Genomic DNA, 26,416 nt, shown 5'->3' on the forward strand with positions numbered 1-26,416 from the left:
AATGCCTTAATACCTCATCCAAAGACAGCCATGTCAGTCCAATGTCTTATGTGAGGAAACAGAAATTAATCTAAGTGAATATGCCTGTCAGCTCTAGTTGTTTCTATTCCAAAGCTGGAGGGTTGTATTTGTGGATGGGGTAGGGGAATGAGGCAGGGAATAGTCTCCAATCTGCCCCAATCAAGAAAGAGAAATGGAGGCTAGAAGTAAAGCTCTTGGAAAAATAATAAAGTCCAAAGGGAAGAGAATGGTTTGGTCAGTTGTCCCTATGTTATATAACTCCATTGGATGGCATCTCATGACTATTGAGTGTTCTGAGTTCAGTCAGTCAATGCAAGAACCTAAGGGAGGCAGCCCCATCTTGAACCAGTAAGTGCTGCCCAGGGGTTCGAATTCTAGCTCTTTGAGGCTGGCAGAGATTCAGTACTCATCCTAGTCCTGGCATATTGTGGTCCCAACCCAGCCTGCACCTGAGTTTGGTACTTACTTGGGACAGCAGCTCACCTGACCAGATGCACTGCTCTGGAGAACAAGTTGTTTCAATAACTGAAGATTGGTAAGACCAAGTAAGAGAAGGGAAGATAAGAGAGAAACACGTACACTCTAAAGCCAAACTTCGTATACTTGGAGATTTCACAGCTACTCTAAGATGTTTCCAGATCACTCTGAGGAGGTCAAGTAAGGGAAAGGCTGGCCCTTGCAGAGTCATAAAGAGGTCTGGAGACTAGCAGCCTAGATAATATTGCCAACAAACCTGGTTCTTAGCCGGGGTTACTTTGGCCCTAGGCTAGTCCGGAAACTTGCCATCAGTAAGTAGGATCTAAGAATCCTTTCATCTTGGAACTGGAACTGGAGGACAAATAAGAGCCAAAAGAGAACTGCCAGGGCCAAGCTATCATGAGCAGGTGGCCTTGACAGTACCAGGGACATTCCTTTGCTCGGTAGCTTCCTTCTTCACTGATCTGACCCTCTGCCTTACTTGTGGTCTCTCCCCTTCAAGAAAGCCAACCCAATCTTCAAGCTTCCCTCAGGGTAAAAGCAAGTCTAATCTCTCATGGGGGCATAGACTTCAGAGTTGCTAAAGTCCTTTCACATGAACTTTTGAGCCCCACAATGGTCATGGGGAATGCAGAAGGCACTGGATTGTGAGCCCCCAAGAAGCTTAGGCTTTAGGTACTACTCTGAGTGGCCTGGGTCTCTGAAGAAAATAGTTTCTCTTTGCTCTGGTTTTCAGCTATAACCTCTGCCCTGCTCTACTAGCCTTAGAACTCTCTATATGAGAGAGGGCAAATTGCGCCATATCAAACTGTAGCATGCTATTCAAATATTAGGGTCTGATATTTAAGGAATATCAGGGCTCACTGCCCCGTTTTACAGGTGAGAAAAATAAAACGTTTGAAGATATGAAGAAATTATTTTAAAGATCACACTGCTCACAAGTATTTGAATATAAGATGTGAAGTCAGTTCTATCTGATTCTCAGACCAGTGCCCCAGAATTCAAAATAGTTCCTAAGGGGCATGAAGTCCCTGTGGAGGACCAGCTAGCTCCAAGCAAATGGAGGTGCTAAGTACGTATGTTTGCAGCTCTCCCTTTCCATGGTATTTTGTGTTTCTTTCCACCTTTTTCCCTCATCTACCGTTTTTTTTTTTTTGTTTGTTTGTTTTTGGGTTTTGGTTTCGCTTACTTCATTTCCTTGCTTCCTTCATGGTCCCTTCTCTCCTCCAAATCATTCTCAGGCAAAAGTTTGATATCAATAATTAACACTTCAGTATGAATAGGCTGAAGCCTTTTCCTCTCTTCTCTGGAGTCTGGATCCTAAAGCAAAGTTGTAATTATAAAATGAAAGGCGATTAATTGGGTTATTTGTTTTTTGATATTGGATTAATCTCCAAAATATGCAAACAGCTCATGCAGCTCAATATCAAAAAACAAATAACCCAGTCAAAAAATGGGGGGCGGGCTTCCCTGGGGGCGCAGTGGTTGAGAGTCCGCTTGCCGACGCAGGGGACACGGGTTTGTGACCCGGTCCGGGAGGATCTCACGTGCCGCGGAGCGGCTGGGCCCGTGAGCCACGGCCGCTGGGCCTGCGCGTCCGGAGCCTGTGCTCCACAACTGGAGAGGCCGCGGCAGTGAGAGGCCCGTGTACCGCAAAAAAAAAAAAAAAAAAATGGGTGGAAGATCCAAATAGACATTTCTCTAAAGAAGACATACAGATGGCCAAAAAGCATATGAAAAGATGCTCACGCTAATTATTAGAGAAATGCAAATCAAAACTACAATGGGGTACTACCTCACACGAGTAAGAATGGCCATCATCCAAAAATCTACAAACAAAAAATGCTGGAGAGGGTATGGAGAAAAGGGAACCTTCTTGCACTGTTGGTGGGAATGTAAATTAATACAGCCACTATGGAGAACAGTATGGAGGTTCCTTAAAAAACTAAAAATAGAACTACCATATGACCCAGAAATCCCACTCCTGGGCATATACCATAATTCAAAAAGATTCATGCACCCCAGTGTTCATTGCAGCACTATTTACACTAGACAAGATATGGAAACAACCTAAATGTCCATCAACAGACGAATGGATAAAGAAGATGTGGTACATATATACAGTGCAATACTGCTCAGCCATAAAAAAAGAACAAAATAATGCCATTGGCAGCCACATGGAATGACCTAGAGATTCTCATACTGAGTGAAGTCAAACAGAAAAAGACAAATATATGATATTGCTTATATGTAGAATCTAAAAAAAGGGGTACAAATGAACTTATTTACAAAACAGAAGTAGAGTCATAGATGTAGAAAACTTATGGTTACCAGGGGATGAGGGGAGAGGGATAAATTGGGAGATTGGGATTGACATATACTCACTACTATATATAAAATAGAAGGACCTGCTGTATAGCACAGGGAACTCTATTCAATACTCTGTAATGGCCTATATGGGAAAAGAATCTAAACAAAAAGAGTAAATATATGTATAACTGATTCATTTTGCTGTACACCTGAAACTAACACAACATCATAAATCAACTATACTCCAATAAAATTTTAAAAATTTAAAAAACTAAAATAAAATGAAAGGCTCTGATTCCTAATAAAGAGCATCCTGGCTTTAGAGAAATAGTGGGAGAGATATATTTAAGGAGATGAGCCTGGGGCCTGGATATTTATACCTCAGGAATCTCCCTACTCAATTGACACAGGTAGCTCTGTAGAGATCAAAAACAAACTGTCTCTTAATTTAGAGTGTAGCTGCTCAAAGGACAGGAGGACACAGCTTCTGAGCTGAACTGCTTCTTTACACAACCTTGTGTCATCTTCCTCGTGGTACCCACTGGCTGGTGCCTCACAGAAACAGCCTTACCACCTGGGGATGGGGTGTTACCACCCTCTACTCAATAGCTGTAGTGCAAAGCCAAATCCTTTCTTCTCCACTGGAAAGCTCCATCAAACCAATCTGATATACTATTCTAACTGGATGCAGGCACTTAACAGATGATCTTGGTTATACAATCATGGAAGAAGCTCAAACTGGTGCAGACAGGGTCTTTAGAAACCACCTGGTCCAATTCTCTGAACTGTTAGTTGAGACTGAGGCCCAGAAAAGAAAGGTCCCTGCCTGACATCCCCGAGAGAATAAGCAGCAGAGTTGGCCCTTAAACTCAGATCTCTGACTTCCCAGCCCAATGCTCCTGCTACCTTCACTGTGTTCTTCTTGTGTGGAAATCTCTAAAGTGTTTCCTCTCTCTATCCCCAAGGAGCTTTATCATTCCCTATTCCTCCACAGAGAAGTCCTCCTGTTCAACACACACAAACTGATCTTTGATACACCTACATAGCACATTTCCAGTAGAGAAGGGCCACCCAATCTTAAAAGGCTAGAAAAATTTCTGGCCAAAGCTCCCTATTCATATGCCTCTCCTGCCCTCTTAGCATCATTCACCTACTCTTTCACTCCTCTAAGGCAAAAGCCTCAACAAAGGTCACCTTGCAACTCAGATCTCACTGGATCTGAGTTCTAATCCTAGTCAAGGCAAGGGAAGGATAGTTTTAGGTCCCTTAACCTAAGTACTGACATGCTCAACTGATCAGTCCAGTCCACCATACTCAGAGAATACCATTCTCAGTGAGGGAGTCTGGTTTCTTGCTTAAGGCCCTGGCCTACTTTGCTTTGTCCCTGTCCTATTGTAGAAGAGAAAATGTCTCTGAAAGGCAATGGTACCTATTTGTATTTAGGCCAGGAGGTATCAGACTCCATTGCTGGCTGGATCTCTAACAGGAATGGTACACACAAGGCCTGAGCCCTCAGACCCTTTGCCTGTGGCTCATATCCTAGAGATTGGCAACCAGTCTTCATGTCCTCCAGAAATGATCACCCTGAGTTAATCTAAGGGATCAAACCCATTCTGGGAACAGAATTAAAGAAAAAAATGTCAATTCTCTCATTCAGCACTAAGGCATTCCCAAATCAAGTTCTTCAGAGAAGACTCACTTCTGAAAACCAAAAAAGAAACCCATGGGCATCTGAGTATGGTTTTTATGGTGACTCTCTAATAAGCAGGACAAGGTTCCTGGGAGGAGGCCTCTCAAGATGCCAGACATCCTCAGCCCTTGTCTACCTGGCTCAAGGTTGTAGCTTTGCTAAGTGCTGGACAGTCACTTTTGTTCAAAGATTAGTAAATACTGGTAAGGAGATAGTAACAGCAGTAGTAATAATAAGAAGAAAAAGATAAGAGGTTTACCCTGACTCATAATTACATCAATAATGACAGAAAATGAAATATATGCATATACAAATATATATATACACAATTATCATGATTTTCCAAAATGTCATACTTCCCAAAGAGCCTCAGAAACAGACCTTATCTCCAAGCACTCAATCAGTCATGGTCTTTCTCTCCTCAAGTCATCAAGATCACCAAGATAGTGTAGACATGGTACCAGGGAGGCCCAAACTGATCCCTAAATGAACCTAGGGGTTAGCTACACAGAGAAAAACAGACCCTAGGCCTCAGATCATAGTCTTAAACTCAGGCAGCCAACCAAATTTCCAATTCATGTTATGGATCAAGAGCAAGGCCTTGGAAGGAAAGCTCCATCATGAAGGGAACAATTCAGAGTGACTTCTACTGGTGCCAGCTCTTAAATATCATCTGCCTAGTGCAAAAAGCCACATGCTTAAAGAAATTGGCTTAGACTACAACATAAGGGCTAACAGCCTTAATCAAGGAAGTAGTCTAGGCTTTGCTGACAGATGCCCGCCAGGTTCGCCAAAGTCCAGGATAATTTAATTATAATCCTGCCTGGAGGCTGGGGGATAGACTGTATGACCCTCATGGTTGTTTTCAATTTGGAGATTCTGAGAGAGACCTACAGGGTGACCTACTTGAATATGGAGGAAATCACCTGGGTCAGGCACCAGCCATATTTAAGGTTATCTCTGAGCTGGGTGACTCCATATTAAAAAAAAAAAAGAAAATTCCCCACCAATTAGATAAAGGATGTACTGGATAATGTCATCCAAAGTGTGTACATAGTGAGAAGCCATTAAGATGGATCATGTGAATGCAAATGAGTGCTAATAATACCGTTTTAAACTCTAGTATGAAGGAGAGAAATTTCTGTAATCCAGGGAGAAATGTCCTCCCTGCTAATGTCATCCTCAATTCACAGATCCTGTAATGAGTCAACTCTAGCATCACAAATAAGACTTTCTGCATAGATGGTTAAGGCTAGAGGTCTTTGTCCACCTGAAGCTTGAATGGATAAAACAAGGGCTGGCATGTCTGAACTCATCTCAAGAAATCAAAACACAGTTGCCATTAGCCTGAAATGGGAGGTAGGTCCTCAAGTGTTAACAGTCTTGTTAGCAGCCCATGCATACCTTTTCCTGACTGTTCTGTAGCCCAGAAAGCACAGGATTAAGATTCAAGAGGGGGTAACATCACTAAAAGTGGCAGATTAGGATGCACAAAGAATCAGGCCCTCTACTGAAACAACCTTTAGCTGGCAAAGACTGACAGACCAACTTTTTCAGAATTCTGGAATCTAATTCAAAACTTACAGGAACCAAGGAACCCTTTTATAAAAAAATTTTATTGGAGTATAGTTGATTTACAATGTTGTGTTAGTTTCAGGTGTACAGCAAAGTTCATCAGTTATACATATACATGCATCCACTTTGTTTTAGATTCTTTTCCCATATAGGTCAATACAGAGTATTGAGTAGAGTTCCCTGTGCTATATAGTAGGTCCTTACTAGTTACCTATTTTATATATAGCAGTGTTTATATGTCAATCCCAATCTTCCAATTTATCCCTCTTGATGCAGAAAAGAATGGCTAAAATTTGGTAAGAGAATTTTGAAGCATTTTTGCTAATTTGTCTACCGTTCCTGATTCCCCAGCAGCTAAGAGAAAGGTGGCCCACATTCCTCCTGCAGGTTGCTGATGCCAAGGGACTAAAGACCTTGTTTTTAAAATGTTGTGGCTGTGTGTTTTGATCTGTTTGGTCCTTGAGGGCTAGGCACAGAGACTGGCCTTTGTCTTGTACCCCCCACCCCCTAAGGCTAAATTGGCTTTAGAGGTTGTGACTGCCTCTGTTGAAAGACTTAAAGACATACACTGCCCCTGTCCACCCAGGGCAAGGGATAGTAGAAGGGGCAAGCAGCAAATGAATCCAATACCACAGGAAGGAAGAGACTGAGGAAAAAGTTTCTTGGGAGAATAAAGACTTAGAAGGGCCACTGTGCATACGGAGGAAGTCAGAGTGAAACACACATGCCCCAGACCAGATGCATGCTCAGAAAAAGGCTGAGCAGATTGTAGGCTTGCACTTCTGGAGAATCTGCAGGTTCCATGAAATCAGGAGAGTAGGAGAAGAAGACTAAGGCAGAGCTGTGGGCAGTCTGGATTAGTGTTGAAGGAATGCCCCAGCTCTGAGCCAAGTTGCAAAGACCAGGATAGTAGTTTGTTTGTTTTGGCTCCAAGTATCTAAAAGCAATCCCTGTCAGGTCACTGGCTGACCAATGACATAATGGAATAGAGATTTCCATTACCACACATGACAAAGAAGGCAGTCTTTGCAAAAAAAAAAAAAAAAAAGATTTGGAAAAGTCACTAAACAAATGGACAACTGTATCCCTCAACAAACAACAGCAAAAAACTCTGGGGAAGGAGGAGAATCTTATTTCCAGAGTTATCACACTATAATATTCAAAATGCCCAGTTTTCAACACAAAATTACAAGGCATACAAAGAAACAGGACATTATGGCCCATTCATAGGAAAACAGTAAACTGACAGAAACCATACCTGAAGAAGTCTAGACATTGTACTTACTAGACAAAGACTTTAAATCACCTGTCTAAAGTAAGATTCAGGAGGCCTGGGTTCAAGTACTAGCTTTGTCACTAATTCCCTACATGAGTGAGAAAGTCAATTGCATTCTCTGAGCCCATGTTTCCTCAGGATTTATAAAATGAAGAAATTAGGATGAGCAGTGGTCACAAGCTGGGGTTACAATTTAGCCTGCTGATATGTTCAGTTTATTCTTCACAGTGTTTCTTTTAAAAATGTGAATTACTGGTCAACATTTCAAAAATATGAATAAAATCCAATTCCTGGCTTTTCTTGAAAAATCTGGAAGATCTGAGTTCACTGGACTTCCCTACTTCCTATAACCTATCCCACCAATGAGAACCATCCAAGTCACTTTTGCTCCCTTTATATAGGGCATAGATTTCCCAGCTGGATACAGGCTCCCACTTAACCCTGGTACCAGACTGCTTTACTCATGTAAGTTACCTGCCTGGCCCTGTAAACATCTAAGTCAGCTACTCCTGGCCAAGATGGGTCTTTCCAGCTGTAAATCTATTGTGAGTAGGGTTTCATACAGGTGAAAAACTTTCCCCAAGTGCAAACAAAAATAGACACTATATAATTAAAAGCCAAGTAACACTCTGGAGCAGTGGGTTTCTCTATGAACAGTAGAGGTTTAATTTCTGTTACATCTAATCTGTACAACTGTAAGGAATGATGGTAGTGACCTGATTAGCTCATCCTTTCATCTCCTGCATCCACGTAGTCCAGAAACCAGGGAAATCTAGAATTTGAAGAAACAAGGACAATATGTTCTGATGGCATCTGAGTAGGCTCTTTATTTTCTGAACAAACCCATATCTTGTCCCTCAGGCCTCACCTACCACTGACAATAGCAGGTTGTCATGTATTCTGTACAGAGCCTGCCCTCAAGTGGGTAGTAAGCTGTCCCCAGGCCATGGCCCAAAGTCAGAGCAAAGGCCAATTTTTACATGGTGATAAAAGAAATGGACCTGGGGCTTCCCTGGTGGTGCAGTGGTTGAGAGTCCGCCTGCCAATGCAGGGGACACAGGTTCGTGCCCCAGTCTGGGAAGATCCTACATGCAGCGGAGCGGCTGGGCCCGTGAGCCATGGCCACTGAGCCTGCTTGTCCGGAGCCTGTGCTCCACAGCGGGAGAGGCCACAACAGTGAGAGGCCCGCATACCGCAAAAAAAAAAAAGAAATGGACCTGAATGATTTGGAGTTAGGGCCAGCATGCGAAAGGAGGGCCACCACAGGAATGGGATTTTCTACTTAGAGACACAATCATATCCCAGCAGTCTGCTCTCAGCTCCCAAAGGGGAAACTGGCCCAGGAAAGCAGCTGAAGATGTCAACAGTTAGATGTGAGGACTAATATTCAGCAAGCTGTAATTCACTTAACCTGACCATTTGCTGGGAAGGTAAATCAACTCCTGTATTGCTCCTGTGAAGTCATATTCCCAGTACAGAAGAAAGAGACTTTCAGAACACACACAATACATGTATATACATACAGAATGAAATTCTGAACAACAGGAGAGGCAGATATTTGACTGAATAGAAGATACATAAACCCAGCAATTTCTTGTACAGTAACCAAAGTGGTATCACACTTCCTATTTACAGGTATCCAGCATACCTCAGGTTACAAAGGATTTTTAAAAGACTTAATTATCCCCATTTTACAAGGAGGAAAACTGGGCTTCAAAGATGTACAGGAAGCTGCTCAAGCTGCATACTCAGCAGACTGAGGCAAGAATCTGGGTTTCTCAGATTCCACATTGGTTTTAAACCTGATTAACAACAGGTATGGCTAGCTTGGATAGAACGCATTAAGCACCCTGGATTATCCATCCTAGGGCTGGGATGTTCACACAGCAATGAGTCTTCCAGACAGGAAGTGGAGATGCTCCACTATGTCAGCGACCAATTTGGTCCAGTGATACACAAAGGTGTCCGGTTGGTATAGAGTTAGGAGGAAAGTCTTTTCTTTGCCATTATACTTTCATGTTATATGTCAAATAACCTAAGGATGATATTCTCAAGGAGCTACTGAATCTTAGCTCAGGATGAGTCTGGATAAACAAGGGAACTATACAACATATAGGTACAGCCTCTCAGGAAACCACCTATCTACCTACCAATAACATCAGTACTAATGAAGATTCAACAGTTCAGTGTGACTCATCGCTATGTCTTACCTAGACATTGTCAGAGCTTGAATAGATTCTAGAGAATGCTTCAGAGGTGAAGGAGAAACTAAAAGCAAATTATCATATGTCAAATGTTTTAGAGAGCCAAATTAGAACTCAGGTCTCTCATTTTCTAATATATCTAGCACTGCCTGCACAATACCATTCTATCCTCAACCAAAATCAGTGTAGAAGAATGGAAATAGCAATTCTACTTTTAAATATCTACTAGAAAAGCCTACATAACTTCCATCATTCAGTTCCTTGAGGAACACACAATCTTACCAGAAATGTAAACCTACACATAAATGCTCATTCATGAGAATTGAAAGGTCTAACTTGGAGTCAATTTTCACATCATTCATGCAACAGTTTAACCCCATTTCTTTTTACTGGTGACACCACAACAGCTGGCCACTAAGGTTGCATGGTACTCTCCTTTAGAGATCTGAAGACCATTCAACTATTACTTAAAAAAAAAAAAAGGTTTGCAATGATCAAATGCTCGTTCTGAATACAATCTGAGGCAACATGGAATGCTATCTTAGTTCCTCAAAGAATAAACACTGGTAAAATAGAATAGAATAGAATAGAATATTGGAGCTGGTATAATAGAATATTGGAGCTCTAATTTATGATTTAGGCTCTGTCATTAATGCTCCTGGTCTACTGTCACAGTTCTCAGTCTCGATATGTGTTATCTGATAGAGCAACTAGCCACATATGGCTAATGAACACTTGAAATGTGACCAGTATGAATTGAGATGTGTATAGAAACACATCAGATTTCAAAGACTTAGTAAAATATATTATTAAAAAATTTATAGTGATAATATATTATATTTTATCATAATATTTTAGATATATTAGGTTAAGTAAAATACATTAAATTAATTTCACTGTATCTTTTTAACTTTTTTTAGTGTGGCTACTAGAAATTTTTAAATTATATTTGAGATTTGCATTTGTAGCTCACATTATATTTCTTTTTTAAAAAATATTTATTTATTTATTTATTTTATTTGGCTGTGTGGATCTTAGTTGCGGCATGCAGGATCTTCATTGTGGCATGTGGGATCTTTAGTTGCAGCATGAGGGCTCTTAGCTGCAGCAAGTGGGATCTAATTCCATGACCAGAGATCGAACCCAGGCCCCTGAATTGGTAGCACAGAGTCTTAACCACTGGACCACCAGGGAAGTCCCTCACATTATATTTCTATTGGACTGTACTGGCCTAGGCCAAATCGTTCTCAACATCAAAGACTGTGATTTAACTAGCCTAGAGCCTGGGTTTTAGTGTTTGTTGTTTTTTGTTTTTTTTTTAAGATTCCAAGTGAATTATTTCATTGTGAAGCCAGGATTGAGAACCACTAGGCTAGACTCTATACTATGCATGCCTGGCCCAGCCAGTGGTCTTCTCAAAGGTCAGCTTCAGCCCATCCAACAGGCTGCTTGGGCTGTGTGCTTGGAAAAACACTCCTCCTGGACTTGGATGTAGGAAAATCAATGCCAGTTCATTGATATTCTGAAGCTTGATTCTGTCATTCACCTCCTGGGGTCATTCTGCCTTGCTCAATATTTTGTCCCACCCCTTGAATTACAGTTTATTATAAAAATGACATTTCACTATAGGTGAAATACATGCAGATGTGGGTGATTTTGTCACTGGGTGCAGTTTAATCCTTCTTTTAAAGGGAGGGCCGTCAGCCTAAGACACACAAGCTGTCTGTGTACGGGGCCTCTTGTTAGTTCCAAAGGCCCATGGTTATTGATGTGTTCTTTCTAACTACCCCTGGGACCAGTTCATCAACCAACAAAGCTGAGCTTGGACACACAGCATGTGGAAACTCTGATGGAAGACTCCATATAGGTAGAGGAGAAAGGACTGGATATTTCATTAAGAAATTCTCAGGATAGAGGGGATGAGAGGCTATTTTGTCTACTTCCTTGCTTCTGAGCAGTGCCCTCACCTAAATTGCTCTAACTGGATAACAGTGCTTCCTACATTTGCAGCCCTCCAAGGAAGGAGGCCTCTTTCAACCACTATGACCAGCCTTCATACATAGACCTTATTGGAGTTAATAAGGTGGAGGTGGTGGTGGTAATGATGAGGATAATGATAATGATAAAGCAAGTTACCATTTGCTAAGTACCCACTATGTGCCAAGCACTGTGTCGGATTCTTTACTCACATAGTGATCTCATTTAATCCTCATAAAAAGTCTCCTATTCCTATTTTTCAGATGAGGAAATAAGGCTCAGGAAAGATAAAAGTCTTGCCAAAAGCCACAGAGCTAGGAGGTAGTAAAGCCGAAACTGCATCTGCATCTCAGATTATCTGATTCCAAATGCCCTGCTCCTTCCTTCATGTCACACTTCTATCCTTCTTATCCTGAGACCCTTCTCCAAGGGCCCAAGGGCCCAAGCCACTCTGATCTTTTGTTTGGGGTCAGGACTTCAGTCTTATATTACAAAAGAAACTAACAAAAGATGATAGGCTGTGGTAAGGATGGTCATAAGACATCCTGATGTGGCTTTGGTACTTGTATTGCCACAAATCTGTTTTAATGTACATTATTTAATTCACTGTGATATCCCCTGTCATGAAAGAATTGCCAACACCATTTTGCATATGGGGAAAATCAGAGCTCACAATTGCCAAACAACTGATTCTAGCTCATAACTCCAAGGATGGCCAAGAGCTGGAACACCAGGCCAATGTTCTTTCCCCATTAGCATCCTGCTAATGGGTGACCCAGAGGAAGTGGAAACTGCTAAGGAGCCCCTTCCCAAGAGCCCCTTCTTTTAACGGCCAGGTTTTTCATGGTACAATGTCAAAGGGGCCAAGGCCTTGCCAGCACTATCAAGCTGCCTGCTTCCCACCCTGGACACATCTTAGTTCCCAGCCACCTTGCAAAAAGTAAGATTTGCAATGAGTAAACTCCAACCCCTGGGAGGGTAGAGAGCCCAGACGCTTACATTCACAGCTGTAGACAATCATAAGACAACACGCAGGGGTGTTCACACTTCCCTAAATGAGAGAAAGGAGGCAAAGGAAGCAGAGAGGAGTGGGGAGGGGAGAAAGAGGGTGGGAAGAGATCTATAAAAAGAAAGGATAAAAAAAGAGGAGGCAAGGAAAAGAAAGAAAACAGAAAAGAGAGAGAAGAAAGGTAAAATTTCACAGCAATATAGAGTTAAAAGCATCTTCAAAACCATCAAGGCAAAAAGGGAAGTGATTTGTGCAAAGTCACAGTGGGTAGAAGGTGGGAGGCAGGAGGTGGGGATTGTTAAAATAAACAAGATAAAAAAGTCTCAAAACTAGAAGGGCAAAGATTAAAGGAAGCCCGGGCCCTGGGTAGGTGACCAAACACATGGGGAAAAATGTGAGGAGTCACAAGAAGGGGAAGGAGGAGAACAAGGGCTGGTGAAGGGGAGGCCAGGGGCAAGTAGCCAAGGAGACAGGAGAGGAGAGTGAAGGCTGACACTCACCCTCACAAAGCTGGCAGGAAACCATCCCTCCTCATCGTCGATCTGGCCCCACCACCAATCCTTGTTGGAAGCATCCAAGACTTTGATGACGTCGCCAGCCTTAAATGCCAACTCCCGGTTGGCCATGGTGACGTGATCCCATACTGCCTCAGCACTAACGATGGAATCTCCAGTGATCAGCTTAGGAGACAAAATAAGAATGTGTTCAGTCCACACGTCTAGCTACCTTACTTGCCCCCCTCCCCAAATCTCTACTACTTATGGAAAAACTCACATATTAGTGATGAAGGGTAGGGTGATGGAGATGACATTGGGAGAGCAAGCTCCACTGGACTACAAGACAAATAATACTATCAACTCTCCATTAGCCAGTGGGTAGAATGACCCAGAATGTGTATATGGACTACACAGACCTCATGATTTTATCCCTACTCAAGATCTCCTTCCCTAGAGAAGAAAAAGCTCCAATCCATTCTCCTTGGTACTTCGAGGCAGCCCTGGAGCTGGAATGGGCAGAGAGTCTGAAACCAATGGCTAAAATGAGGCTCGAGCATATTTGCTATAAATTCTCTGTGCTCCTCCCCCTTTCTTCTTCTTCTTTGGAACTGTCCAATTGAGAGTTGGTGATACATTATTTAATCCTACTGTACCCCACCCTCAGGAGTTACAGACCACAGCATTCCTCACATATAATGGACCCCAGTCCTGCAGCCTCCTGTTCTCACCCACACATGATGCTATCCAGAGAGGTCATGTGTTCATAGGTATGAAAGAATATGGCGTTCTGTGATGCCTTGCTCCCAAGAAACTCGACATTGTCACAGATTCACTCAGTGATTTAAACAACCACCCTGTAAGATACACAGGGAATCTAGGTCGACTTCTACATCTGATAGATGGCAAAACTGAACCATAAGCAAGTTAAGGGGTAAGCTCAGTTTCAGTCAGCAAGGCAGGGGCTATGCACAGAGCCTAACCTTGGTCCTTAGAATTTGTGGCCAGCAGGACTTGGCTCCACATAGCGCCAGGCAGACATCTATGCCACTGCCACATAAACATACACACACATATGTTCATGACACTTGTCTATGCACAGTGATGAGGATGGGTGTTGGGGAATAGTTAGTTTCTCTCTGGCTACCATCCTGACCACTGTGTTATGTATTCTTCTTTTTCCCCTAACTGGTTCCAGCCTGTATGGGTCATCAATCTTTCTGGCATTTGGAGGAACAATTTCCAGAATAGAGAACATATGTCCTGTCAGGCAAAGGACTCAAACATTCCCTCCCCAGAACTGAATTGCTGAACATGTCCTCTAGAAGTCATCTTTTCCATTAGCCTACTTTGAGGAAGGACCCCAAAGCAATTATGGCTCCACAAGACTGAAGTCAAAACAATTTAAAGATAACAGAGACAGAATATGGAACATGCATCCTCTCACACAGGTCTGCCTTCCAACATACCAGCCAGAGAATACCCCTATGGTCATGATATTAATGCATAACACATCACACACAGGAGAAAACACACACACTGATCTTTTGACTTAGTTAGGGCATTCTGTTGGTTAGCTTCTGCATGAGGCATCCTTCATTGCTCAGGGGTCTAGCCATTGTGCCTTCTATAGAAGGCATAGAGGGAGCTCCTCAGCTTGGATGTAAAAGAGATTTCAAATAGGACCTTTTGTAATAACACATTTAAAGTACCTCATGCTTTACTGTTCACAAAGTGTTTTCCCATCTACTGCATCACTTGATCCTTACTGAATGAGCTGGATCTATTACCCATATTTTAAAGATAAGGAAACTGAGGCTCAGAGTGGTGGCCTGGTCCTTTGGCCAATCACACATGTAATAAATTATGGAGCTCAGTCTTCTGACTGTATATGCACTAATACCTATCATGCCATACTACCAATGTTTACTAATAAGCTAAAATGAACTCACAGAACTCCATTCATAATATCATAAACAAGATGGCTCCATTCTTCAACCCCAAAGAAAGAGACTTGGACAGCCACCTTCAGTTACTGGTGCCCCTGACTAAGAGGAGATTTATTTATATGTTGAATTTGCTTTCTTCCAATTACACTAAAAGTCAATATCTTCTTGTTCTGGCCTCAGTGGAGAAGAAGAATTGCTGGTCACTGACCTCAATAAAATAAGTATTTACAGAGAAGTCTCCCCTGTCCTGCCAAAGATGGGTACCAACAGGGTGCTGCTAGAGCTCGATAAGCACATACAGGCCCAACTCAGAGCACCATGAGGGCTTATAGTCTAAAGATATATCATTGACTTTTTATCAAGGGTCAAAGAGTGATCTTGGCATCACTTACCAATGCTCTGCTCAGGACTCTATCTGTGATGCTGTTTGAATTACCCTAGTCCCAGTTCTGGCTGATTCCACTGCCTGTATTTTTTCTACAGTGCAGTCTTCTTTTGAGAGACTCCATGCTTGGATTCTCCCAGCAGCACTTGGCTCATTCTTGTCCCCATTTAGTCCAGTTGACATGCCTGGGCACTCAGGTCACAAAGTCCAGCTATGCCCTGGACAAGGCCAATCCCTGGATAGGACCCAGTGGCCACAAACCAACTGGCAAGCCTGTTGTCACTGCCTACTTGGAATCAACGACAGAACTAGGCAGCACTTCAAAGATCATCACCCTTAATCCCTCATTTTATAGATCAGGTATAATATAGCAGGAGTGACTTGCCTAAGGTCACAAGATGGCCAGCCTAGTGAACCATTTTTTCCCCAACATAACACCATAGATAGAGAAGGTGGAAAAAGAACACTTGGATTTAAAACCTTGCTAAAGAAGGGATGATAAAGATGATAATATTAGCTAATATAGAGCACTAAATATATGTAAGGCACTATTCTAAGCACTTTACACACATCAACTCATTTAATCCTCACAGCAACCCTTTGAGGAAACACTATTATTATCCCTATCCTACAGACGAGGGAACTGAAGCTCTGAGAGATTAAATAATTTGCCCAAATTCAAACAGCCAATAAGTACTTAAGTCATAATTCAAATGCAGGCACAGTCTGGCTCTTATAGAGCCTCTGCTCTTATAAACTATGCTGCCTCTGAGTCTCACTTTCTTCATCTGTTAAGTGAGGATAATTCTACACCCCCACCTGATTCACAAGCTGTAAGGCACTGAACCAAGAGTTGACAGATGTGTGTGCAGATAACGAGAGAAGGGCAATCCAGAAGTGGCTCGTAGCTGTATAGGGCTCCTGTGTTCTCTAGTCACAAATGCAAGCAGGAATAAGGGAATGTTCTTCCCTATCTTCTGAGATGTTTTAAGTTTGGGCTGCTGGAAATTGGTTTTAAATCTCCCCTTTGTATACAGGATTGACTTTTAACTTGCTACAATTTTTCATAAATATGACTTTGCTCATCCATTTTCCACCCAACACTCATTGAGTGCATTCCCACTGTGTGCAGGGATCTGCTTACTGTGATTCAGCCACAGTCCTTACCTGAAGATCAAGGGCCCTTTGGGTACCAACAGTGAATGCCCTTCAAGCAGTATGCAAAGGTGGTTAAGGGCAAGCAAATCTAGCTTCCATTCTGGGCTTTGCTACTTTAGAAAGTAACAGTGACAATGGGAGGTGAAGAGTACAAGAGGAGCCACATAAATAAACCAAAATGGAACTGTCAGCATGTAAGGAGTACAATATCACAAAAGCCATGGATGAGACTTTCAAGCTATACAACCCTTGGTTTCAGTTTCTTCATGTGCAAAATGGGGATATTAATACCTGCCTCACAGGCAGAATTGTAGAGAAGGTGAACTGAGTTCTGGATGTATAGTGCCTCATACAGTGCCTGGTATACTCTGGCCTAGTACAAGACTTCAGAGGAAGGATCATGTGTGGCTATTGGACTCTAAAACAGTTTTATGGGGCACTGAAATAGGCCTTAAAGAAGAGATAAGGGAACATATATATATGTATAACTGATTCACTTTGTTATAAAGCAGAAACTAACATACCATTGTAAAGCAGTTATACCCCAATAAAGATGATAAAAAAAAGAATGGGTAGGATTGTTACAGAGTAGGGAACAAGAAAGGCATGTGAGGCAGAGTAAAGTGTCAAAGGTGAAGGCTATGGGAAATTTGATGGTAAATATGTAGTGGAGTTGGAAAGGGCTGGGAAGAGTGGGATTGAACGGCAGCTAGAAAGATGGATTGGAGACCTGTTTGAAGGTATTTAGATCTCCTTTGAGTAAAAGGAGGAGGCCAAAGTTGATTTGGCAGAGGGAGTGCAATCCTAAGTGTGATCATTAAGGCATGAGGGTAAGTTATGAGGAAATGTTGGTTTTGGAAGGTGAGAAGAGATGATAAGTTTTCTCTTTGATATGCTGAATGTTGGGGGCCAGCAGGACATGCAGGTAGATTTGAAGTTCAAGAGAGATCAAGGGAGATAGTTATACAGGTTTGGGAGTCAATGGCCCAGAAGAAATTGTAGAAACCAAGGAAGTTTGCCCTGGAAGAAAGTGCTAAGAAAGAAGGCCAGAAACGTAGGAAAACAATAATGGGAAGCAAGGAAGAGAAGAGGAGCCAGAGAAACAAACCAAAATGGAGCTGTCAGAACATAGTTAGGATACCAAGAGGTGCAATCTCATAAAAATCAAGGACAAGAGTTTCGAGTAGCAGGAGCTGATCAAATTATCAAATCGTACAGAGCTACCTATAAGAGGAAGAAAGCCAAGAAAAGTCCATTTGGGAGTGGCTATATCAAGACTTAAGTTCTTTATTTCTTGTTTATAACTGGTTTATTCACCCCCCCCCAAATTCCTAATTTCCCAACTATCCCAACTTCTTCATCTTGCAAGCCCAACAAAAAGCCAGAAGGTGGTACTGGGTTACTCCAGCAACGTACCCAAATAGCTCTTGGCCTTGGGACAGTGCTGACGTGACTTCTAAAATAATTTCCAATCCTCAGGGCATTTCGAGTACAGGACTAAATATAGGTTGGTTCTTGCTCAGACTTACCAGTGAGTGGGACATACAGTGTTCTGCATCCCCAAACCAAAGACACTTTTGGACATGAATAAGAAGATAAAGGGGGGAAGAGTCATAATATTGATATAATTCTTAAAGAAGGAATGATATCGGGCTTCCCTGGTGGTGCAGTGGTTGAGAGTCTGCCTGCCAATGCAGGGGACACGGGTTCGTGCCCCAGTCCGGGAAGATCCCACATGCCGCGGAGCAGCTAGGCCCGTGAGCCATGGCCGCTGAGCCTGTGCGTCTGGAGCCTGTGCTCCGCAACGGGAGAGACCACAACAGTTGAGAGGCCCGCGTACCGCAAAAAAAAAAAAAAAAAAAAAAAGAAGAAGGAATGATATCCAATTCGTTTTTATCTATATTTCCCAGGAATTCTAATTTCAAATATTCTATCCCATTGTCCTACCCATGTGCCCTGACTTTTAACCTGGAAATATGATCACTGTACCCTGTAGGCATTGGGAGTTTGATCTCTTAGGCTGGTCTCTGATAAACAATGAGGAATGTGCCTACAGCTAACTTGGAGTGTCCAGTGGGCCCTTTCAGGAGGAAGGAAAGAAGGCAAGGAAGAAGGGAGGAAGAAAGTAAAACAGGGAGAAAGAAAGGGAAGGAGGGAGAAAGAGAAACTTACACTTGTTGCAAACATATGCCAGGCATTGGGTAAGAGACTTTCTTTTGTGATCTTAGTCTCTATGGCTCTCCAAGGTAAGCATTAACATCCCCATTTTTACTGAAGATAACCTGTGATATTACCAAGTAGCCCACAGTTACCCAGTTAGTAGGTGGTAGAGCATATTTGAATCTCTAGCTGAGCTTATTGTATAGCTTTGCTTTTGCCCATCCCCAACGCTACCTGCCAAGATAGCAGGGAGAGAGGTCTCCCAGCTGGTTTCTCTCTCCAGGGAGACCAGCCCACCCTGTAAATGACCTAAAGCAGTAGTTCTCAATCCTCTAGAAAGCTTGTTAAAACACAGATTGCTAGGCCCCATGAGTCTCTTATTCAGTAGGTCTGAAATGGGGCTTGAGAACTTGCATTTCAGACAAGTTCCCAGGGGATGCCTACGATGCTGGTTCAGGAATCACACTTGGTGAACCACTGCCCTAGAGAATCTTTCTAGCCTAGGCTTTAGCCGTGCCTCTCCTGATGCCTCATTCTCCCAAGGATCCCCATGCCACCCCCACAGGTTGGGCTCCCTGCCTGTCTAGGAGGCATTCCTCAGTGGTTGGTATGTCTGAGAATGGGTATTTTGGGTCATGTAAGGAGGATTCCCAACGCCAGGCCTTGCCAACACAGAAATAAAGCCCTCACCAGTTTTCCAGAGCTGTACCACTTGCCTTCCCCTCCATATTCTTGCCCTCTAGCTGAGCAATACCACCCCCAAAATAGTTGTTTAATTAGCCTGGGTGGCTGCCAGAAATACTAGAATTTTAATGGCAAGAAATAGAAGAGGGAAAGGTTAAAAAAAGTGTTGTTCAGAATAGCATATGTTCCAGTTGCCATGAAAGTAGCTGAGCCAGGCCTGCATTTTGAGAAGCTTCACAAGGGGACAAGGAGGAGTATGAAGGAGTTTTGCCTTTCTGTAAGGTTTTCTCAGTTGGTACCTGCCCCCATCCTCTCAGAAGGTCCCCTCCCTCAACAGCTAGGCATGGACAAGAGCAAGATTCCTTCCTTTGTTCCCTTTAAGCACATCTAAAATAGGCTGGGATTTTATTCTCTCTCCTGAATAAACTAGATGTCCTTTTCATATGGCCTTGTAAACAGACTCTGGTTATCTTGCCCAAAGTGTTCAAGGACAACAATCTCACCCACTTCTGGAAAGATGTAAAGCAGACTGTTCCAACAACAGCGGGGAGGTACCAAAAGACTGGCTACTGGAGGAAGTTCTGCCAGTAACTCATTGAATCATCTTGGATAGGTCCATTTACCTGTCTCAGTTTCTTTATCCATCAAGCTACAGACTTGAATCAAATAGATGACTTCTGAAGTCCTTTCCAGCCCTGGCTTTCTATTGAGGGTAACACTTGAGCTTTGCAGAGGACAGGAATTTCATTATTGCAGCTTATTTCTTCTCACCCATCTTTGTGCTTGCCAGTATGCTTTCTTTGCTCTCCACTCAGGAAAATGAGAACTTGGCACTGACTAGTCCCTTCTTGAATATAACTCACTCAGGCATTGTTAGTGACACATTAAAGCACAGGCCAGTCAGACTGGCTGGGAAAACTGAGGAATGGGTTTCCCACTTTAGCCCTTGACTGCCCTATTCAAAAGTCAATGGGGACATTTACTCTTTGTTCTCTCCATGTAGCTCCTCAGATAAATCATCTTTCTCATGACATTGGCTCTTAGTACCTCCAGTTCCATATTTCCCACTACCTGTTCCACATTTCCCTGGGGGCCTGCTACTGCCTCCAATAAAACATATGTAAAACTCATAATAAGGCCTCATTCCCCTCCTTCCTCATTTTTCCCATTTCTGATAACTTTTCTGGGTGTGCTGTTTCTTTCTTCTACATGTATCTCTCTCAGATAAAACCCTTTATCTTCTATTTCAATGCCTTATCCTAGGTCTGGCCCTTATCACCTCAAGTTGCCTCCCAACTGGCCTTCCTGCTACTCACAGGTCTCTTTCCTCCTCAAGCTACTCAATAATTGTACTTCACAAAACTTCTTTGCTGGTGCCACTATCCATGCTCAAGAAGCCTCAAGAACTCTCTACTGTCAATCTCTCAAAATTCTCCTTAATTTAGCCCCATCTATGGATCCAATTCTTGTCTTGAACCTGGCAGGGACCTTCCACTCTAGTCAAACTGAGTCTCTTGCAGGCAGATAACTCCTACCTCTGTGCCTCTGATTCAGCCATTCCCTTGGCCATGGTTAAGTGTAGGGACACTGGAGCTATGCTGCCTCTTCCTTGCCGTAGGATCTTGGCCCACCTGCTCCTTAATCCTGTCTCTGATGACTCCAGCCTGTATTTTCTCTCCCTTGACTCTTTCACTAATTTCTACCTAGGATAAGAAGAAGATATTAGACAATGTGGAGTTATTCAAGTTATCAACCAGGGTGTTATTCTCCAGACTGTACACTTGTGAACAGTAAATCTAAAACATCTGCTTAATCTTTAATGAACAACATTGTTTTTAGCCTCTAAAGTTCTATGACCAGAGCCCTAAAACCAGGCAAGCTCAGAGGAAGAACACAGCAACAGAGTGAGCATTTCTGTTCAGGTTGCAAAATATTCTATGGGGCCAAAGAAATTGTTTGCATAACATGTACCAGGTGGCCTATAGGCCAATCCATTGCCGGTAGGATTTATGACCAGGCGGCTTCTGGGGTGGGCTGGTTTTTGCTGAAGATCTTCGCAGATGCTCAGTGGTCATCAGGGAAAGAAGAAGAGATGTCAGGTAAGAAAAAACAACATGAATTTAAAAAAAAAATCATAAGGATTGCTTTTTTTTCCCCTGTGACTTAATAGTTCACACTTAGCTAGTTTCAGCTTTAATCAGGGTATTGCTATCACCCATAACTAAATAATTTCATTTCTGAGCAGAATAGTTAATGCATTTAAGTGATGATGGCTCTAAATGCACTAAAAGGAAATATGCAAATACTGTCACTTTTCATGATATGATCATCTTTTTCCTAGTTTGGGCATGTGATTTGTGAGTCATTAGGCGTTGGCTTTCTTCAATATCTCATTGTACCATCCATTTTTCATTTTAATAAAATGAAGGTTGGCTTTAGCCACACCTGGGAAACATGAACCCCAGCTAGGCTGGCTTGATTTGAAAGGTGATCGTAGATGCAGGTCGCTCAGCAAGAGCAAGACAGACCACCTCATCCAGACGCCAATATGTCACAAGCCAACTCACACCTGTCAGCCACTAAAAGCTTGGGAAACCCAGGCAAGCATCTTAAGATATGAAGCCATCCAGGACATTTTGTCATTCATCACAGACTAATAACAAAGGATAACACCTCTTTCTAAACCTCTTCCAAGAGAAGTTACAAAGTGATCTCAGCTGTAACGGTGACCAAACATATGAGGTAAGGGAAGTTGCTTGTTTGGTGTAGACCTTAGCAATGGACTTTTCTGGTATGAAACTTCAGCCACTAGCTCAACCTAATGGGCCCAGGAGTTTCTGAAGTAAGACCCAGCTGCTGCCCCAAAGTTCATGACGTTAAGAGTTTGGTCTTGTTGAAGGAATAAGTCCTTTAGAGAAAATGCAGCCAACTGGGCCAAGTATTGCACAGATCAGAGAGAAGAAATGTTTCCAGACCACCAACCATGATACTGTTGGCTGGAGAAGTCTCCCATACCAGAATAGTTCCCAACCTGATAAGCATCAGCTTGCACCTTCAAAGCATCTTGGGAATAAAAGTTAGTCAAGCTGTTTTGGATTATTTTGGCACTATTCAGGTGCCTCTGATTCATTACACCAGTTTGATTTGTGGTCCCCAGACCCTCTGCTCAGAATCACCCCAGCATTTTTAACAAGGAGCCCAAGTGATTCTAAATCATATATCATACTGAGACCAAGAGTCTTTTAAACTTTCTAGAGCCAGAGTTTGAAGTACAAGAATTTCCTGTTACTGCACTGGCCCATTCAGAAGAAACCAGAATCTCTGAAACTCTGTCTCCTGGCTTCTCCTTCTTGTGTCAGCTTCCAGGCAGGCTAAGGAATTATAACAGTTTGTCTAGGAGGATTTTCCCTGTCTGCTTCAAGAGACTATCTGCACCTGCACACCCACTCCCACCCCCATCCTGACCTTCAACACTGAGGCCCCCAATGGCCCTAATGGAAAATACTTGCAGCATCTCTCTACACTACAATCTAGAAACAATTTCTTAGAGCTGTGTTCAATCTACCCAAGTCAGCTCCCAATATTTTAAGAGACAAATTATTAGCAAAAAAATTGACTCAGCAATGTACTCTCCATGAGTTGAGTCAGAAGCAATTCATCCCAAGCTGGAGGTTACTCTGACCCCAGTCTGTCTCTGCCTTGAGTCAGACTAGGCCATATCTCCAAAATATTCCTGCTCTGGGCATCATGCCCTTCTTGGACTTGCTGTGGGTACTAAGTTCCAGCCACCCATTTGGGTCTCTTGTTGCCTTCATACCTTGAAAGATGGCCAGGGCAAGCCTAGGGGATAGGAAGAGGGCTCAAAAAGCCCCAAATGCCTGAGGTGACCTAGACCCATCTTGGGCCCTGCACCTGGGTTCTTGAATTTCTTTATGTGATTCAACGGGGACCAGCCCTGGGAGCCTTAAATTTCTTTGGACTGTGACTTGAAGGCCAGCCTTGGCGTTCCTCCAAGGGGTGGGGGTGGGGCTCCTCTAGGTTTACAGAAGGGTAGGAGGAGGGGGCTAGAACTACATGAAGAATCTGTCCTCCGTGCCTCCCACATGTATAGTTCTATACTCATCAACACCACAGCCAGAGGGTGGGTGGGCAAGGCAGAGAGAAGAAGGGAAAGTAATTTTTTATCCATTTGACAGATGTCGTGTTAAAATCTTGTAGGGGAAGGAGGACTGTAGGTGGGGGGAGGAGCAGTGGAGGAGATAGGTTGGAACTAATAGTTCTAATGTTGTATTAAATGTGGCCATCTGGTCTAAGGTGATGAGAACAGGAACAGCATTTAGTAAGGCGCACTGTGACATGCTCCTATATCTGGAGAAGAGAGAGGAAAAATAAACATATTTCAATCAACTTAAACCACCTTGAAGTCTACTGAGCATGCCCACCCAGGACACAGGCTTGCAAAGGCTCTAGCCTTGGCAGGCATTCCAAGGAGAATGTAATTGTCTCCTGGGGAGTCCTTATGGCCCAAAAGAGAAATCTGCATTTAAACAGTCCATCAGAAAGTGAAAGATGGTTTCCAGTAGCTTATTGATTTCCCTCTTCTCCTTTGCTCCCTGAAAGAGAAAAGACATTGGCCAAGGCATTTAGCAGTGTTTCTGGTCCTTATCAGGAGCATTTCCTGTTCAGGGGTGGGTCATGTTTCTCCTGACAAAGTCTAGCATATTCCTGGGTTCCCAGCAGACATGAAAAATGGTGGATGAGCAGGAGTGGTCAGTGAGCATTCACTAAATCAGGCCACAGGGGACTCAAATTAGCTGAGCTGGCTCCCCTTCACACTGTGTCCTTAAAGACTACGGAAAGAGGGATGCAACATCTAAACCTAGGCTGCCAAAGAGGACACATGAGAAGCACAATCAGACCCACCCTCAGGGCCCAGGAAGGATAGCATCCGGTTTGTGTCTGCAGGAAAAGTGATTGTGCTTATAACAAAAGAACTTCAAGTAGGTCAGGCAGGCTTATATAAGAGATCCTCTGCTTGTCTGGGCTAGGTGGAGGAGGTGGGGGTGAAGAAGGGAAGGGATCCAGGGAAGCTGACTGAGGGATAAAGCATCCAGTAAGATGCTAGGGCTTGAACCAACTCTTCTTGACTCTGTCTCGGGCTCAAAAGCCTGAAAGAGTAGATTATTATACTCAGAGAAGGCCAGGATTGGAGACTCCCAAGAGCTAGCACACCTAGTTCAGTCCAACATTTTACAGATAAGAAAACTGAGGCTCTAGTAAGAGGAAGTTACCTAATGTGTCAAGTTAGTCAGCAGCAGAGCCAAGATTAGAAAATAAGCCTACAGTCTTTTAGAAGGACAGTTGTCAATTGTTTTGATTAAAAATTGTCAATTGGTTAAAAAAATAAACACCTACCCCAGTATCTAAGTGCTACTAAAGTAGTATGTGTTTTACAAAAAATCTCCACAAAAAATAGAAATTAAATGATGAGATTAACTATTTAATATATAAAGAACTTCTAATATTTTCTCCATGAGCTTCATTTTGGAAATCAGTTTTAGACATTTTCTGGTGCTCTTTCCTCCCTCTGCTCTACAGATGTCACCCCTTGAATACTACATCCAGCACCTGCCTCACGCTCCTCTCAGGGCCCCAAACAAATCTGACCCTCCCTGGAAATGAAGGGGTAAGAACACCTCAGTATGAAGGCTAGGTGGAGACACTTCCAGTATCTCCTTTATCACCAAATGTCTTTGCTAAGGAATCTGAATTTCAAATTTATACTAAAATGAAATGCTAGTGAAAAAAGTGGGATGGGAAGAATGGGCTCCAGGCTTGGCTTGATTGCTGACTTGCAGTATTGAACTTAAGCAGATATAACTCCTCCCTGAGCTAGTTGGGCTAGGTTATCTCAGATGGAAAGTTAGGGTTGTCTTTGACAGATGCTGCTGCCTTGCTTCTAAAAGCAGGTTTTGTCAAGAGACAGAAGGGAGTTGAAGGAGACATGGAAACAAGGAAGGCAGAAGAAGGAGGGGGTGGGATAAGAAAGGTCAGAAGACAAAACTTGACTATTTCAAATTTTTGTCATTGGCTACCTCTACCCAGAATAGAACTCTAGTACAGTAATGGCCTTTGGGTTCCACTGCCAGAAGGAAGAATACTGCTTTCTCCACACAGTTCAGGCCACTGGGTTCAAGCCACCTAAAGCAGCTTCCAGAAAAGAGTAAGCAGCACCCCTACCATGTGCTAAACACATTATAGTTCTAGGTTGTTTTCATATTCAATTCACATTCATAAGCTCACTAGATCCTCCCAGCAACTCTGGGAGGTAAGAAGAGTAGGGATGAGACCTCGTTTTAAAGATGAAGAAACAGGAGGTCCCTCAGGTAACGCAGGAGCAGAGGCCAGAAGAGAACCCAAATCTTCCGACTCACAGTCCAATATTTTTCTAATAATAAAAAATGGCTATAATTTACTGAGTGCTTAGTGTGTATCAGAGACAAATCTAAGTTTTTACATATACTAACTTGTTTGATCCCCATTTTAAAAATGAGAAAACCATAGTTCAGAAAGATGAAGTGATTGCTGAAGGTCATACAGGGCCAGAAGCAAAACCCAAGTAGTTTTGCTCTAGAACCAGGGCTCTTAACCTCTGTTCTCCACAGCATATCCTCATGCTCCTACAGGATCACAGAACCTTCAAGGTATAGCAAGGTATAGAACAGTGTGTATATTACCATAAAAAAGAGAAAAAAGAATATATTCATATATGTTTATATATCCATAGAACATTTCTCTGGAAGGACTCACTGATGGCCTCTGCAGAAGAAGCCAAGTGGCTGGAGGGCAGGGCTAGAGTGAGACTTTTCATTGTGTACCCTCTTGTACCTTTTGAACCATATGAATGTATTTCCTTTTCAAAAATAAAGTCATTTTTAAATGAGGTATCTAGGGTCAAGAGAGCTGAAGAAACTGTGTGGCTCCTTCTTGGCAGGGCTTTGGCGACTAACCGTTCCCTATTCACCTCTCTGGCTTCTCAAACTTGAA

The 26,416-nt window shown here is 42.8% G+C and overlaps 1 protein-coding gene across 3 annotated transcripts in view; it reads right to left on the reverse strand.

Annotated features, from left to right (window-relative positions):
- The window catches only part of ARHGEF9 (Cdc42 guanine nucleotide exchange factor 9), a 195,238-nt gene that overhangs the window by 153,314 nt on the left and 15,508 nt on the right, over positions 1–26,416 (reverse strand). For all 3 annotated transcript variants that reach the window (XM_082681102.1, XM_082681101.1, XM_082681103.1), the window contains exon 2: positions 13,040–13,219. In XM_082681102.1, the coding sequence (XP_082537228.1) occupies positions 13,040–13,165 (126 nt within the window). In that variant the 5' untranslated portion in view covers positions 13,166–13,219. The remainder of the gene's footprint in view (positions 1–13,039; positions 13,220–26,416) is intronic.

This window comes from Grampus griseus (assembly GCF_964374135.1).
Source record: "Grampus griseus genome assembly, chromosome: X".
NCBI lineage: Eukaryota > Metazoa > Chordata > Mammalia > Artiodactyla > Delphinidae > Grampus > Grampus griseus.